Source organism: Triticum urartu, chromosome 4A (assembly GCF_056163025.1).
Source record: "Triticum urartu cultivar PI428250 chromosome 4A, HENAU_Tu73, whole genome shotgun sequence".
Classification (NCBI taxonomy): Eukaryota; Viridiplantae; Streptophyta; class Magnoliopsida; order Poales; family Poaceae; genus Triticum; species Triticum urartu.
This window is the reverse complement of record NC_141876.1, coordinates 121,597,894-121,609,793: the sequence shown is the minus strand read 5'-3', so window position 1 is coordinate 121,609,793 and position 11,900 is coordinate 121,597,894. Positions and strand designations below refer to the sequence as shown.

At 49.0% G+C, this 11,900-nt stretch overlaps 2 protein-coding genes across 2 annotated transcripts; both read right to left on the bottom strand.

The window, feature by feature from the left end:
- Positions 1 to 1,710: 1,710 nt before the first annotated feature.
- LOC125550982 (uncharacterized) lies at positions 1,711 to 2,760 on the bottom strand. The gene has a single exon (XM_048714121.2). The coding sequence runs from the start codon at positions 2,665 to 2,667 to the stop codon at positions 1,831 to 1,833; it is 837 nt and encodes a 278-aa protein (XP_048570078.2). The 5' UTR covers positions 2,668 to 2,760; the 3' UTR covers positions 1,711 to 1,830.
- An 885-nt stretch (positions 2,761 to 3,645) lies between these two features.
- On the bottom strand, positions 3,646 to 8,607 carry LOC125551066 (rho GTPase-activating protein 4-like). Its single transcript, XM_048714215.2, has 5 exons — positions 7,577 to 8,607; positions 5,314 to 5,434; positions 5,085 to 5,204; positions 4,493 to 4,723; positions 3,646 to 4,417 (listed from the first exon to the last, which is right to left on the bottom strand). Exons 1-5 carry the CDS (start codon positions 7,993 to 7,995, stop codon positions 3,851 to 3,853), a joined length of 1,458 nt encoding a protein of 485 aa, XP_048570172.1. The 5' UTR covers positions 7,996 to 8,607; the 3' UTR covers positions 3,646 to 3,850.
- Positions 8,608 to 11,900: the final 3,293 nt, after the last annotated feature.

Here is an 11,900-nt window from a genome sequence, read left to right as displayed (position 1 = left end):
GAGTATTAGTTCAACAAGAGATATGTTGACATTAATTACCAAAATCACCCAAGGAGCACTTGTGCTTTCAAAGGGGAAGCACGACCACATAGCTGGGTCGTCTTCCACCTTCTCGGGGAGCACCACTCTGAACTCCACCTCATTGCCCCCTTCCCCTTCTCCCCTCCTGCCGTCGCACCTGGAATCGCTCGTACGTCAAGGTGGATATTTGTCGGCGTTACTGGGAGACGGCGACCCTGCACCCTTGGCCCGATGCTCAACTCCCCAATGGGGTGGCATTTGAGCCTGGATCGGTTGCCGGTGTCGGCCATCCCGGCGAGTGGTCATGCCCGCTTCTTGGAGATCAACCGCCGATGGGCACATATCCCGAGTCACCTCCCGGCCGATCGCAGGTATGTCATTTGCTTCCCCCTTGTGAGACACGTGGTTTCAGGACGAGCACGACATGCTTCGGCAAACTTTCTTTGCCGGTCGTACTCATAGCCCGCCACGTGATGCGTGTGCTCCCAACACGGTCTGTGCGCATGCTCCCAGCCCGCCCAGATCGCGTTCTCGTGCGCGGACTAACGCTGGCGCCCTCTCCCTCGGCATCCCTGCCGCCACCACCTCCCACCATGACCGCCGAAGAGGCGGAGCGGCTAGTGAGCAGGACAGCCTGGAGGAGATGCTGGCACTGTCGGTCCTCCTCGTCGTCGTCCCTAGTAAGGTCGATCGTCCCGCTCACCAGGGACGACGACGAGGAGGACGGTGGCGCCTGGAGATGGCCACGGCATCAGCGACAGCGGGCAGCAAATCTACCGTTTTTACGTTTATTATTATTTCAACTTAAGTACGGGCAATGACTATCATGGACTTTTTAATTGAGTTATAATATATTTATGTTTTAAATTATTGTGCGGTGCATTTTTCTTTTTTAAGTCTAAAACAGACATAAAATTTGAGATGCGGCCGCCCAATGGGTATATCTAACAGAGCCGAAAATAGATGAACCTTTTGTTAACCCAAACGAAAAGAATCCAGACAAAACAGGCCTTTTTTAGGTCGATGGAAGGAGACGTCTCTCTCCTAGACTAGCTGCTAGCTTAGCTGCATCTACGTAAAGAGTCGGCGATCAAAGTGCCTTTTCCCCATCATTTCCCATGCCGGTCCGGTCATGGACCACGGAAATCAGTCAAGTCTCGTGACGATGCAGCTAGCTAGAGTGGAGCAGGAAGAGCAAGATGCATATGAGAAAAGAGAAAATTGCACCGCGTTCGCGTTGGGTTGATTGATATTCTGGCATGCTGCGTCCAAAGGATTCCATCGCCAAGTGGCCTTCTTCGTAGTATTCTAAACACTCTTATATTAATTTATAGAGAAAGTACTCACTAGTTAACAATGTGCTTGCATGATCAACCTTGTAGTTCAATTTAATACAGTACAACTCTCTCCTTTTTAAATATAAGTCTTTTTAAAGATTTTAATACAAACTGTATATATAGATGATAGACATATTTTAAAATATAGATTTATTCATTTTGCTTCGTATGTACTCCTACTGCAAAAAAGACTTACTAGTACAGTCCATAGTACTGTATTAAAGTATATTCCAGAGTCCATACGAAGTTTATATTTTGCTTCCTATTTTAGAGTATAGACATATTTTGCTTCGTATGTACTTTGATATATATTTTTAGAGTAGTTTATATTGGAATCTCTAAAAAAAATGTAGAAAAGGAACAAGAGGCAGTATATTAGTAGTTGCTATAGCTTGTCATCACTCGTCAGCTTCGGATTCTGCAGGTTGAAGCACACTTGCATGGCGAATTACTACAATCCATTCATAATTAACTAAGCGCACGCGTCGATGCATGTCATGTTGTCTTCTCGGTCATCTTCTTGATCCCCCAACTCCAGCTCCTCGTCGGCGGCGGCGGGGTTGGCGAACCGGAGCCTGAGCCGGCCGCCCTCGCGGGACGCCTGCAGCAGCTCCTTCCCGGGGATCACCACCTGCGTCAGCACGAACCGCCCATCCGCGCGGAACGTCCGGAAGCACACGCACGGCTTCCCGCCGCGCCCGATCGACCGTATCGGCGGCGGGAACGACGGCGGGGAACCCACCAGCCCTGACTCCGCCGCGGCGGCGGCGTCCCTCAGCGTCGCCTCCTCCCTCTCCCTCCCGCGGAGGTCGGCGGCCGTGTCGGCGCCGTCATCCCTGACCATGTCGTCCGAGTCCACCGTGCTCTCGGACCCGAGCCCCTCCGTGCACAGCAGCAGCGACGCCGAGCTCTTCTTCAGGCAGAAGCTCGCGCTCCTCCTGACGCCACCGGCGGCGTCGCCGGCGCTCGCGGGCTTCGGCCTGAGGAGCGCGTCCAGCGACGAGTCGTCCTTGCTCTTCTCGGCCTGACTAGCGATGTCGAGCCACGACGCCGCCGTAGCGCGTGCGTCAGGGAGTGGCACCCGTGGCAGGACGGGTCGGGCGGCGCCGCCGTCGGGCTTCTCGTAGAAGTGTAGCTCACCGAAGATCTCGGTGAAGGACGCCGGGTCCACGGCCGGCAGCTGCTTCTTGTGGTGGCTGTGGTTGTTGCAAGCCGACAGCACCTCCAGCAGCGTGGGGTTCTCCGGCAACGGCTTCTCGAACAGCCGCCGCAGCGCGCCGTCCCCCACCGCCGTCGCCATGTGCGCCATCCAACAAGCAGCACTCCTCAGTCAGTCAGACAGACGTAATAAAAAGGCTGCGATATTTTTTGTGACCGTCGAATTTTGCTCAAGTAATCTCCGAGGAAGAGAGGTATATATAGTGAGAGAAAAGGAGAGGCCAGGAAAGGTGGATGCATTTATGTGGCTGTCGAATCGGAATTCGAAAATATGTTTCTTGTTTTTCAGGCTTTTCGTTTCACGAGTGGAGCCGGTATATACTCCTGCTGCAACTTGGGATGAGGAAATGGAAATGTGCATCTTGCACAGTTGTCACTGTTCTTCAGCACTGGCCTGCATAACATGTCAGAGGAAGGGAAATCTGCAGGTAGAGCTAATGCAGCATTGCATTTGCAGCTCGCACAAATTTGATGGTGATCCTGCCCTGGCATCACCGAATTTCTGATAAGGTTGGCATTCCTGTTGGTGAATGAATTCCGGCTCCAACTGGCGCAGGAACGGCTCAAATTCGCACATTCCGCGATGGTTAAAAACCCTGGGAGAAAATGGGGCGATTTTCCCCCGACCAGTGATGCACTTGTCACTGAAAATCGCACTGGTGTCAAGTGCTCCTGGAGACAGGAATCTGTTCCATTCCTAGCTGAACAGGCAGAAAGCTAGGTAGAGGAAAACGCACTGCAATTCCTCTCGCAGTGAGTTTTTGTTTCAGCAATTTCATTTTCTCCGTGAAAACTGGAAAAGAGTTCACGGTGGATTCGACGAACGACAAGGAACGAAGGAGAAAAGGTTAGAATAACTTCTTTTTTTTCTTGTGAAAATCTCGGGACAGATTCAACAAACGAAAAGGATGAAGGGCGGAAGGTGGAATAAAGCTATCTGATGCGATGAGGGGACATCGTGCATACAGCATACCATGGTTGAGACCTCACTTCAGAAAGGTCAGGGTGAGAATAACACATGTTCAGGACGTCCAGAAACTTCCGGGTCCAGGGAGTGAAGAAATGCATGTACAACAAAGGAAGCAAAGGCCACAAATTTACTCATAAGCAAGATACATATAAGTTAGTGAAGGCAGGGGGGGATGAGCCTCAAAACAACATGATGATGATCCAAACACGAAATGATAAGCGCGTCGAAAATTCAAAATGTGCAAGGAAACAACACTGGGTCAGTCATCTATTACACAACAACAAAGGCAGTCGCACCGGGGTTTCTACCTCCACGCTTCGATCCGTTCGACCTTGGAGTTTATCCGGCTCACAATGCTCGTGCCTCTCGATTTTTCAGCTGGAGGGGCGGCGGGCGTTCCGCACTGCCGCTTGCCCTTTCTAGTCCTCCTGCTATTCAGGCCTCGGCTCCCTCTGCTCGGAAGTAAGTTGGCAGCTGTAGCACAGGAAGCATCAGCAATGGCAGACGAAGCGACAAGAGCAGGCTGCGAGCAACTAGCGGACCCCTCCACGCTCGAACGGACATCACTTGTATGGACAACGGAAGCTACCGAATCGCCTTCCACAGGAAGCTTGTCTTCAGCACTGTGTGTAGGACTGTACACGAGAGGCTCCTCGCTGACAAAAGAGGGGCGCCCAGATGTTTCTTCAGGTTGAGGATTAATGGGAAGACTGGGGTTCTGATGGCCATTTTCATCAGATGGGTCCTTCTGTGGCAAAGGGGCATCTTCCAGGTTGGACTCTTCTCTATCCTTGAGGGTCTTCTGTATTAGCATCTTGAGGAAATTCATCACTTGCACCGCATACATCAGTGCAGTCAAAGGGTCTGCCATCTGCTTTACATGAGCGCAAGAGTTAGTATCCACCTAAATGATTGTTGCTAGTTTGCTGTTAGGAGAACGCATTACCTGGGTCATATTTGGAGCGAAAACCATAGCAACATTGCGATCGCTCATCTTGTTTATCTGTTCTTCTTGGACAACATCAGCCATCAAATTAACAGCCCAGTCAAGTAAGGCTGCTTCAGTTGGTGGAAGGCATTTGGCAACCCGAGCACAGTCCTCTTCAGATTGGCATTGCATCACCTGTTCAGGTGGGATAGAATCCAGCACCCCACTCGGCAGTTCCCTAAACCAGGCCTGAACAATTGAAAATATATGCAATGAGTATAACTTTTGTCATCAAGAGTACTGTTTGCAAAACGAAGTTGACTAACTCAAGGACATAAAATTGTGGCGTCAAACCAGTTAATAACACCACATAACTGCACTGAAAAGCAGCATTAGATTCTGCAACAGAATTTTGTTGGACAGAAGAGTCGTAACTTTGGTTTCCCTTTGAAAAAGAAGACTGGTTTCCACTAGAAAGAAAATCTGGACTGACAAGTGTTGAGATAGAATCCGGCTATTGAAGATAAGCATAATCAATAATAAATATGTGAGTGCTGCTGTCAACGGAATGTCGGAATGGCATAAAGCTACATGACAGAAGAAAGCTTACTTTGATTAGACCCGCCAAACAGTGAACATCAATGCCATCCGGCACAGTTCCACTATTTAAGTGATCTCTCACAAACTCTTCCTGGCTATTCTCCGCATTTATACGAAAAATACCCTCTGCCTGCAAAGTAAAAAACAAACAACATGAATGCAGTCAGCACTCAGGAAAAGCTACAGGATGCTTAAAAAATAAGCAAGTTACAGTTAGTTAAAATGCTAAAACGTCATACCCGAAGACCTCCTTGTTCATACAGACGTCTTTGCATCATCAAGAGAATCGTCGGAACACTGTTTCCTCTGGTATCATATGAACACTGCATCGATTGTGTTGAAACGCCGAAGACACTAGCACTGCATTTGAAGTTTGAATCAGCTAAAGAACACCAACAGTACAAGGAAGCATGAACTGGAACTAATCATAAACAATGCTCTAAAATACACCTTACATGTAGAAGTAAAGATCACATAGTCACTTAGGTCAAGGCATATTTCGTTTTTTGTTTTTTGTTTTGAAGACAAGTCAAGGCATCTTTTGAAGGAGCATATTTCAGCAATTAAGATGGTCTGTAAGAACATTGATGAATTCTCCCAAGTTATGCGGGAACTCTACATATCGTTGCATGCTTAAAAAATTGGCATCACCATAAAGATGTGGGCAGATTTCACATTATTATTAAGTGCCGGTTTCCTAACTCAAGTGTGTAAGCAATCCAGGAAATAGTTTTCAATTTTCTTTCAAGATCTTTGCACACTCCAGAAGTTTCCCGATTATTGAATGAGCACAACACATATGCTCCAGTTTTGTTGGTTGCAAATTTGCAATCCAGTTTGAACATGGGTTCTAGGTGTTTGTGCCACTTTATCTTCTTTTCAAGGCAAAATGATTCCATCCTTGCACAGAGAACCATTTAGCTTATTCTTTTTAGATTGCCTAGAAATAATAACCACATCCTGGAATTCCCAAGACAAACAATAGACAATATAATACCTACGTGTGTTTATTCTTTCTGCTCTTTTTCTAGTATAACCTCAAGAGGACCACAAAGCAAAAAAAAAAGTTATTCAAGCCACTAAAGTCTGCAAAACACAACAAACAGATGCAGACAAATGATAATGAGCAAGGTGGCGGAATCATCTAATCAAGACAAAATATGTCCATTCTCCATTGTAAATCACGAAATTCCCAACAGTTCTTCTTTGATCTTTCAACATGACTTAGCGTTTAATAATCTACTTCTTGATATTCCCAGGTCAATCAACTGAATTCCTACAAGTATACAGTGTTCCTTAAAAGGGGTCATTAGCGTGCCATGTAATGCATGTGCAACTGTGCATACAAAAGGAGCATGGGCTAAAGAACTAAAGAGCGGCGATGCAGTAATACAGGCACCATCGAGTACATCTTGCACTGAATGAAAAATACCTTAGTAGTTTAATATTTGTATAGCAAGCATAAGCACTCCTACCAAACAAAGCAAGAGGCGATACAGCTGAGCTGATCCAACAAGAAGTTAGACTTAATAAATGGCATGAGTGTGCCAACTAAGTACTACTACCTTTTGATTTTTCGGAACCCGATTAAAACAACCATGCACTTCACAACACATGGATGTTGGGCAAAAAACGCTTATTTGGTGGGTTTGCTTACAAGTCAAAACATGATTCAAGTTGATGGGAACACTAAAGCAACATGGACAGAATACCACCGCTGCGAAGGACAGGAAAAGACTAAAGTGAACAGAATGGCTGCTGTAACTAAATGTAGAGGCTTTGCGATTTTCAAATTTAATATTTTCTGTTTTTTTTTTCTCTACTTACAACTAATGAAGATTCCGTTGCAAGTGTTCTGTTCCATTTCCAGCCTCGCTAAAGTTATGGGTATTAATTTTTTCTTTCTTGATTTTATGAGTAACCTGTTACAGAAAAGCAATGCAACTCTGCCCATAACAGGCATGGAGAGCCATGATTGGCCAATTATTAATGAAACATGGGGAAAACTCAGCACAAACTATTTCTAGACAGAGTGGTGGTCCAAAGCGTGCCCATCATCATAATTCATAAACAGTTTTTCTACCATAGATCAACTCCAGCTCAGGCAGCCAAGTACCAGCAAAGGGGGGAAGAAGTCTACGGAGGCACCTAACCCGGTTGTGTGCGTTGGCCTCATATTAATATACACATAACTGAAATGAAATATAAATTCCACCTGAATTTATCTGCCTACCAAGCTTCAGACCAAAAGCACACAGAGGTCGCAATTCCAGCCAACGTACCATCTCTTTATCCCGATTAAAACCACTACCAAAATAGGCAAACAGTAGCATCTAATATAAATGTTGAAAAGTGAAAACTACTTCAGAAATAACAGCGGGAACTGGATGATACTGAATATGCAGAAACATTCTGAGTTCAGAAATACAAGCATGTTTTCGAAGCTTGTGTACCAGCTGATGAAGGAACATGAGAAGAGACAGAGAAGAGAGCGCGACGGACCTAGCACTGGGCGCGCGGCGGGGCACCTCGGGCTCGAACTCGACGGGGAGCCCGAGGAATCCATGGAACCTGTCGAAGGTGACGTGCGCCACGTGCTGCACATCCGTGGGCAGCCCTATCTCCATCCCGCCCTGGCCTTGGCCGCCGTCCTCGGCTCTGCACCGGAGCAGCGACTTCCGCAGCAGCTCGAGAAGCAGCGCCAAGAAGGACCAGCGCTCCTCCTCCTCTTCCTCCTCCTGCAACCCTCCGGCCTGTCGCTCCGCGGATCCTGCAGGGCTCTGGTCGCTGCTGGTGGTGCCTCTCTGGAGCACGTCGCTGTCGGCTAAATAGCGCAGGGAGGTGGAGGAGGAGGAGGAGGAGCCGCGGCTTGCGGGCGAAGCGAGGTTGGTCGGGCCCCGGAACAGCGCCACCTCCGTCATTGCTTCCGCCCCTTTTCCGCCCGAGCTCCCCTTCTTCTTCTCGGGGAATTATTACGGTGCAGCCAGTAATCTGGCGCGGCGTAGGACCAATTCGGCCCGGATATGTGAGCTTTCTTCCTCGATGGTGGTGGTGGTGGTGGAGTGGGCCAAATGCCTGGGATGATTGGATCCTGGTAGTGGAGTTCTTGGTGGCGGGACGCTAATTTAGGATTGATTTCTGCTCCGGTGGCTCTCCATTGGAGATTGCTGGGACGGGGAGGGGACGGGATTTGGGTGCTGCATGCGGCCGCGTGGTCCAAATCCACAGCGGGGCGGGGCGGAACGGAACGGGTATTCTAATCTGGGCTGCGCTGGGGACAAAAAATAAGAAAAGGAATCCAAGTGGATCTGTGATTAGGGAGGGTTTCTTGCTGTGGTGGTGCGTTGGGTGGGTAATGGTGGATAGGATTTGTGTGGAGGTGGAGCTGGAGTTGGATTGAAGGGAGGGTCAGGCCGGGGTCGACGACGACCAAGATGATGATGATGATGATGATGATGATGTGAATGTGATCATCATCATCCTTGGTCTCCTCCTGCCTTCACGCGTGCGGTGCGGTTCTTCTCTTCTTTCTGCTATTTATTTACAGTTAGTTAGTTATTTAAGCGTGCTATCCAAGAGAGAGACGAGAGCTAAATTAACCCGAGAGTAATGATTTGATGTGATGTGGCCATGAGCAAATTAACTAAGTAACTACCTAGTGTACTTGATTCATTCGACTGACGGACGGACGGACTGTTTGGTTGGTGCCGTGCTCCCTTTTCGACCATGACTATCGCTTTTCGTTGGCAGCACTTTTAGGACTATACTTCGTAGATTTTCGTGCGGGTGGTGCCTTTTGGCAGGTTTGGTATTCACACGTTGAATTGAAGGAACGACCGTGTGTGAGTCGAATGAATTTTTTTTGTAAGACACTTTTTCTAGCCGCTGGATTTTCATCCAACAGGCATGATCACAATGCCATTGTTCATCTTCTTCCTCTTATGCCACCGCCCAACCCTAAGAGCAACTCTAGCAGACCCCGCATCCTCCCAGCCCGCAAAACGTGTTTGCAATTCACGCAAAAACGTCTTTGCGGGTTGGCGTGGACGGCCACAGTTGTAGACCCGGCATAATGAATCCGTAAAAAGGGATATTCCCGAAATATCTTTTTTTACGGGTCGGCTTTGCGGTGTCTGATCTGGCGCAACTCCTTCTGGCCCGCAAAACTTAGATTTACAACTTGAATTGATCTAGCATAATGTATTTCTTTGCTTTTGCAACAACATTAGATACAAAAGACATCACCAAATCTTTGCTAGAATAGCAAAACCAAAGAAAACAAGAACCACAAGTATGCATTTCAGAAGATTTCCAACTTCCATAACTGCTCCCACAAGTTGGACTAATATCTTCTCCATGCACTCATTGTCGATCTGCGGATTCATGATTTTGCATTCTTCTTTCTTCATCTTTGGTTCGAAAGAAGTAGACGTTGCTTCCCCTCTAGTTGCAGATGCAGCCGCATCATTGCCTTCGATTGTACTAAGGAGTGCACTAACATCTATTAAGTTTCTTTCTATCAACAAATCAATGTATTGGCCTTCCCAAAACCAAAATGAGCATCCATCGTCCTACACAAAAGAATGAGCAAGCTCGAAGTGAGCTACCGTAATTGAACTAAAGAATAAGCTATGAAATGAGCTACCGCAAGTGCACGTACCTCGTGGTTTTCGCATTTGAAGAACACCCATCCGGGGTGCTTCGGCGTGTCCGAAGTGAGCCGCAGCACTTTCCGCGTGCAGTCGTCGCACTCTATGAACGGCATCGGCAAGCCACAAAGACGTTGCGCGAGCGCCGAGCCCGATGGACGGCCGGACGAATCCATGCCCGCAAACCTTCGGCGGCGGCGGGCGGACGAACCCGTACCTGCATGCGGCGATGCGCCCTTGCCTGGGCTGCAGGAGAGGCTCCCCGATCACTCCATCGCTTGGGGCAGCAATAGGCGGCCGGAAAATGCCAAATACGGCGACCCGTGATGAAGTGCCGCAGATCTGCAAATCCGGCGGCCCGCCGACGCAGGGGGGAAGAGATGGGAGGCCTCGTGCGCGTGGCGGCCTTCCGGCGTGCTCCTGCTGGCTGCTTTCGCCGAAATCTTGGGCGGCGGCGCGAGGGGGAGAGGAGAGGTGGTTGGTGGGGGAAAGCGCGGGATGAAATGTCCCCCACCAACCGCTTCCGCTTATATGCAGGGCACCGCAGCCGCGAGGGAGAAACCTGCATTTTCCCCGGTTGGGGTCGGGATTTTGCCGCGCCCCCTAAAATTTTTTACGGGCCGGGGCGGGATGCGGGGTCTGATCGGGCTGGTTTTTCCGTCCTGGCCCATATTTTGGCGGTTATTTTACGGGTCGGGGCGGGATGCGGGGTCTGCTAGAGTTGCTCTAACAGTCGGCCTCCACCACCCGTGGCTGGTGGCGCTCCCTCGATGGCCTCGCCGCCCTACCCTCCTTTCGATCCCCCCCACACACACAAACACACACAAATCATTATCATGTTGGCCGCTGGCGAAGGCCATCCCTCTAAGACCCCCCCAACCACCACCACACCTGATCCAATGCTGACAGGCCCCACCCCCACTCCCCGCGCGTGCTTGCACCCGCACTTGTCTCCAACTGTGGCGCCGCTACTCGTTGCCGCTCACAGCATTGTCCCTTATCTCCGACGAGGTCTTGGCTCGGTCTTGCTGTCGACATCGCAACTCACTGTCGCTTGGCAATTTTTTTCGTCTCGTGCTCTGCGCGACTTCCTTCTTCCTTCGCAGGAAAAATCGAGCTAGAATTGTATTGATTGGAAACTTAAATACATGTGTGAATACATAAACAAACATCGTGTCCCTAGTGAGCCTTTACTAGACTAGCTCGTTGATCAAAGATGGTTAAGGTTTCCTAACCATGGACATGAGTTGTCATTTGATAATGGGATCACATCATTAGGAGAATGATGTGATGGACAAGACCCATCCGTTAGCTTAGCATAATGATTGTTCAGTTTTATTGTTATTGCTTTCTTCATGTCAAATACATATTCCTTCGACTATGAGATTATGCAACTCCCGGATACCGGAGGAATGCCTTATGTGCTATCAAATGTCACAGCGTAACTGGGTGATTATAAAGATGCTCTACAAGTAACCCCGACATGTCAGAGTTCTGCCTGTTTTCCTGGACCACCAACCCCGACAACATCTCACGCTCCTCTGAGCCACTCTTGCCGGCGCGCAATGGCGTGAATCACCGCGCCGACCTAGACCATGTCTCTCGATTTTCCAGGCCCCTCATTCGCTACCCAGTCTCCATTCATGTCAAGGAGACGGAGGACAACCGCTTCCCACCCACACCGCCGCCCCGCGCGCGGATCCTGATGGTGGCAACAATTCCGACCGTGGCTCTCCTCCGGTTCCTGGTCCATGGCCACGGTGGCACGAGCATCCCCCCAGGCGCTTCGGTGGTGCTGCAACCCGGCGCCAGCGACACTCTAGCTCCGGCGGCGGTGCTAGTTTTCGCCGGTGATCGCTCCCGTATCGGGGCTGGCAGGGTGTGCTGGGCCCGCATCCTAGCGTCACCCCACCTGCCGCTTGGGTCCCTCCTGCTCTTCGCCTGACGTGGCCCTGAAGGAAATATGCCCTAGAGGCAATAATAAAGTTATTATTTATTTCCTTATATCATGATAAATGTTTATTATTCATGCTAGAATTGTATTAACCGGAAACATAATACATGTGTGAATACATAGACAAACAGAGTGTCACTAGTATGCCTCTACTTGACTAGCTCGTTAATCAAAGATGGTTATGTTTCCTAACCATGGACAAAGAGTTGTTATTTGATTAACG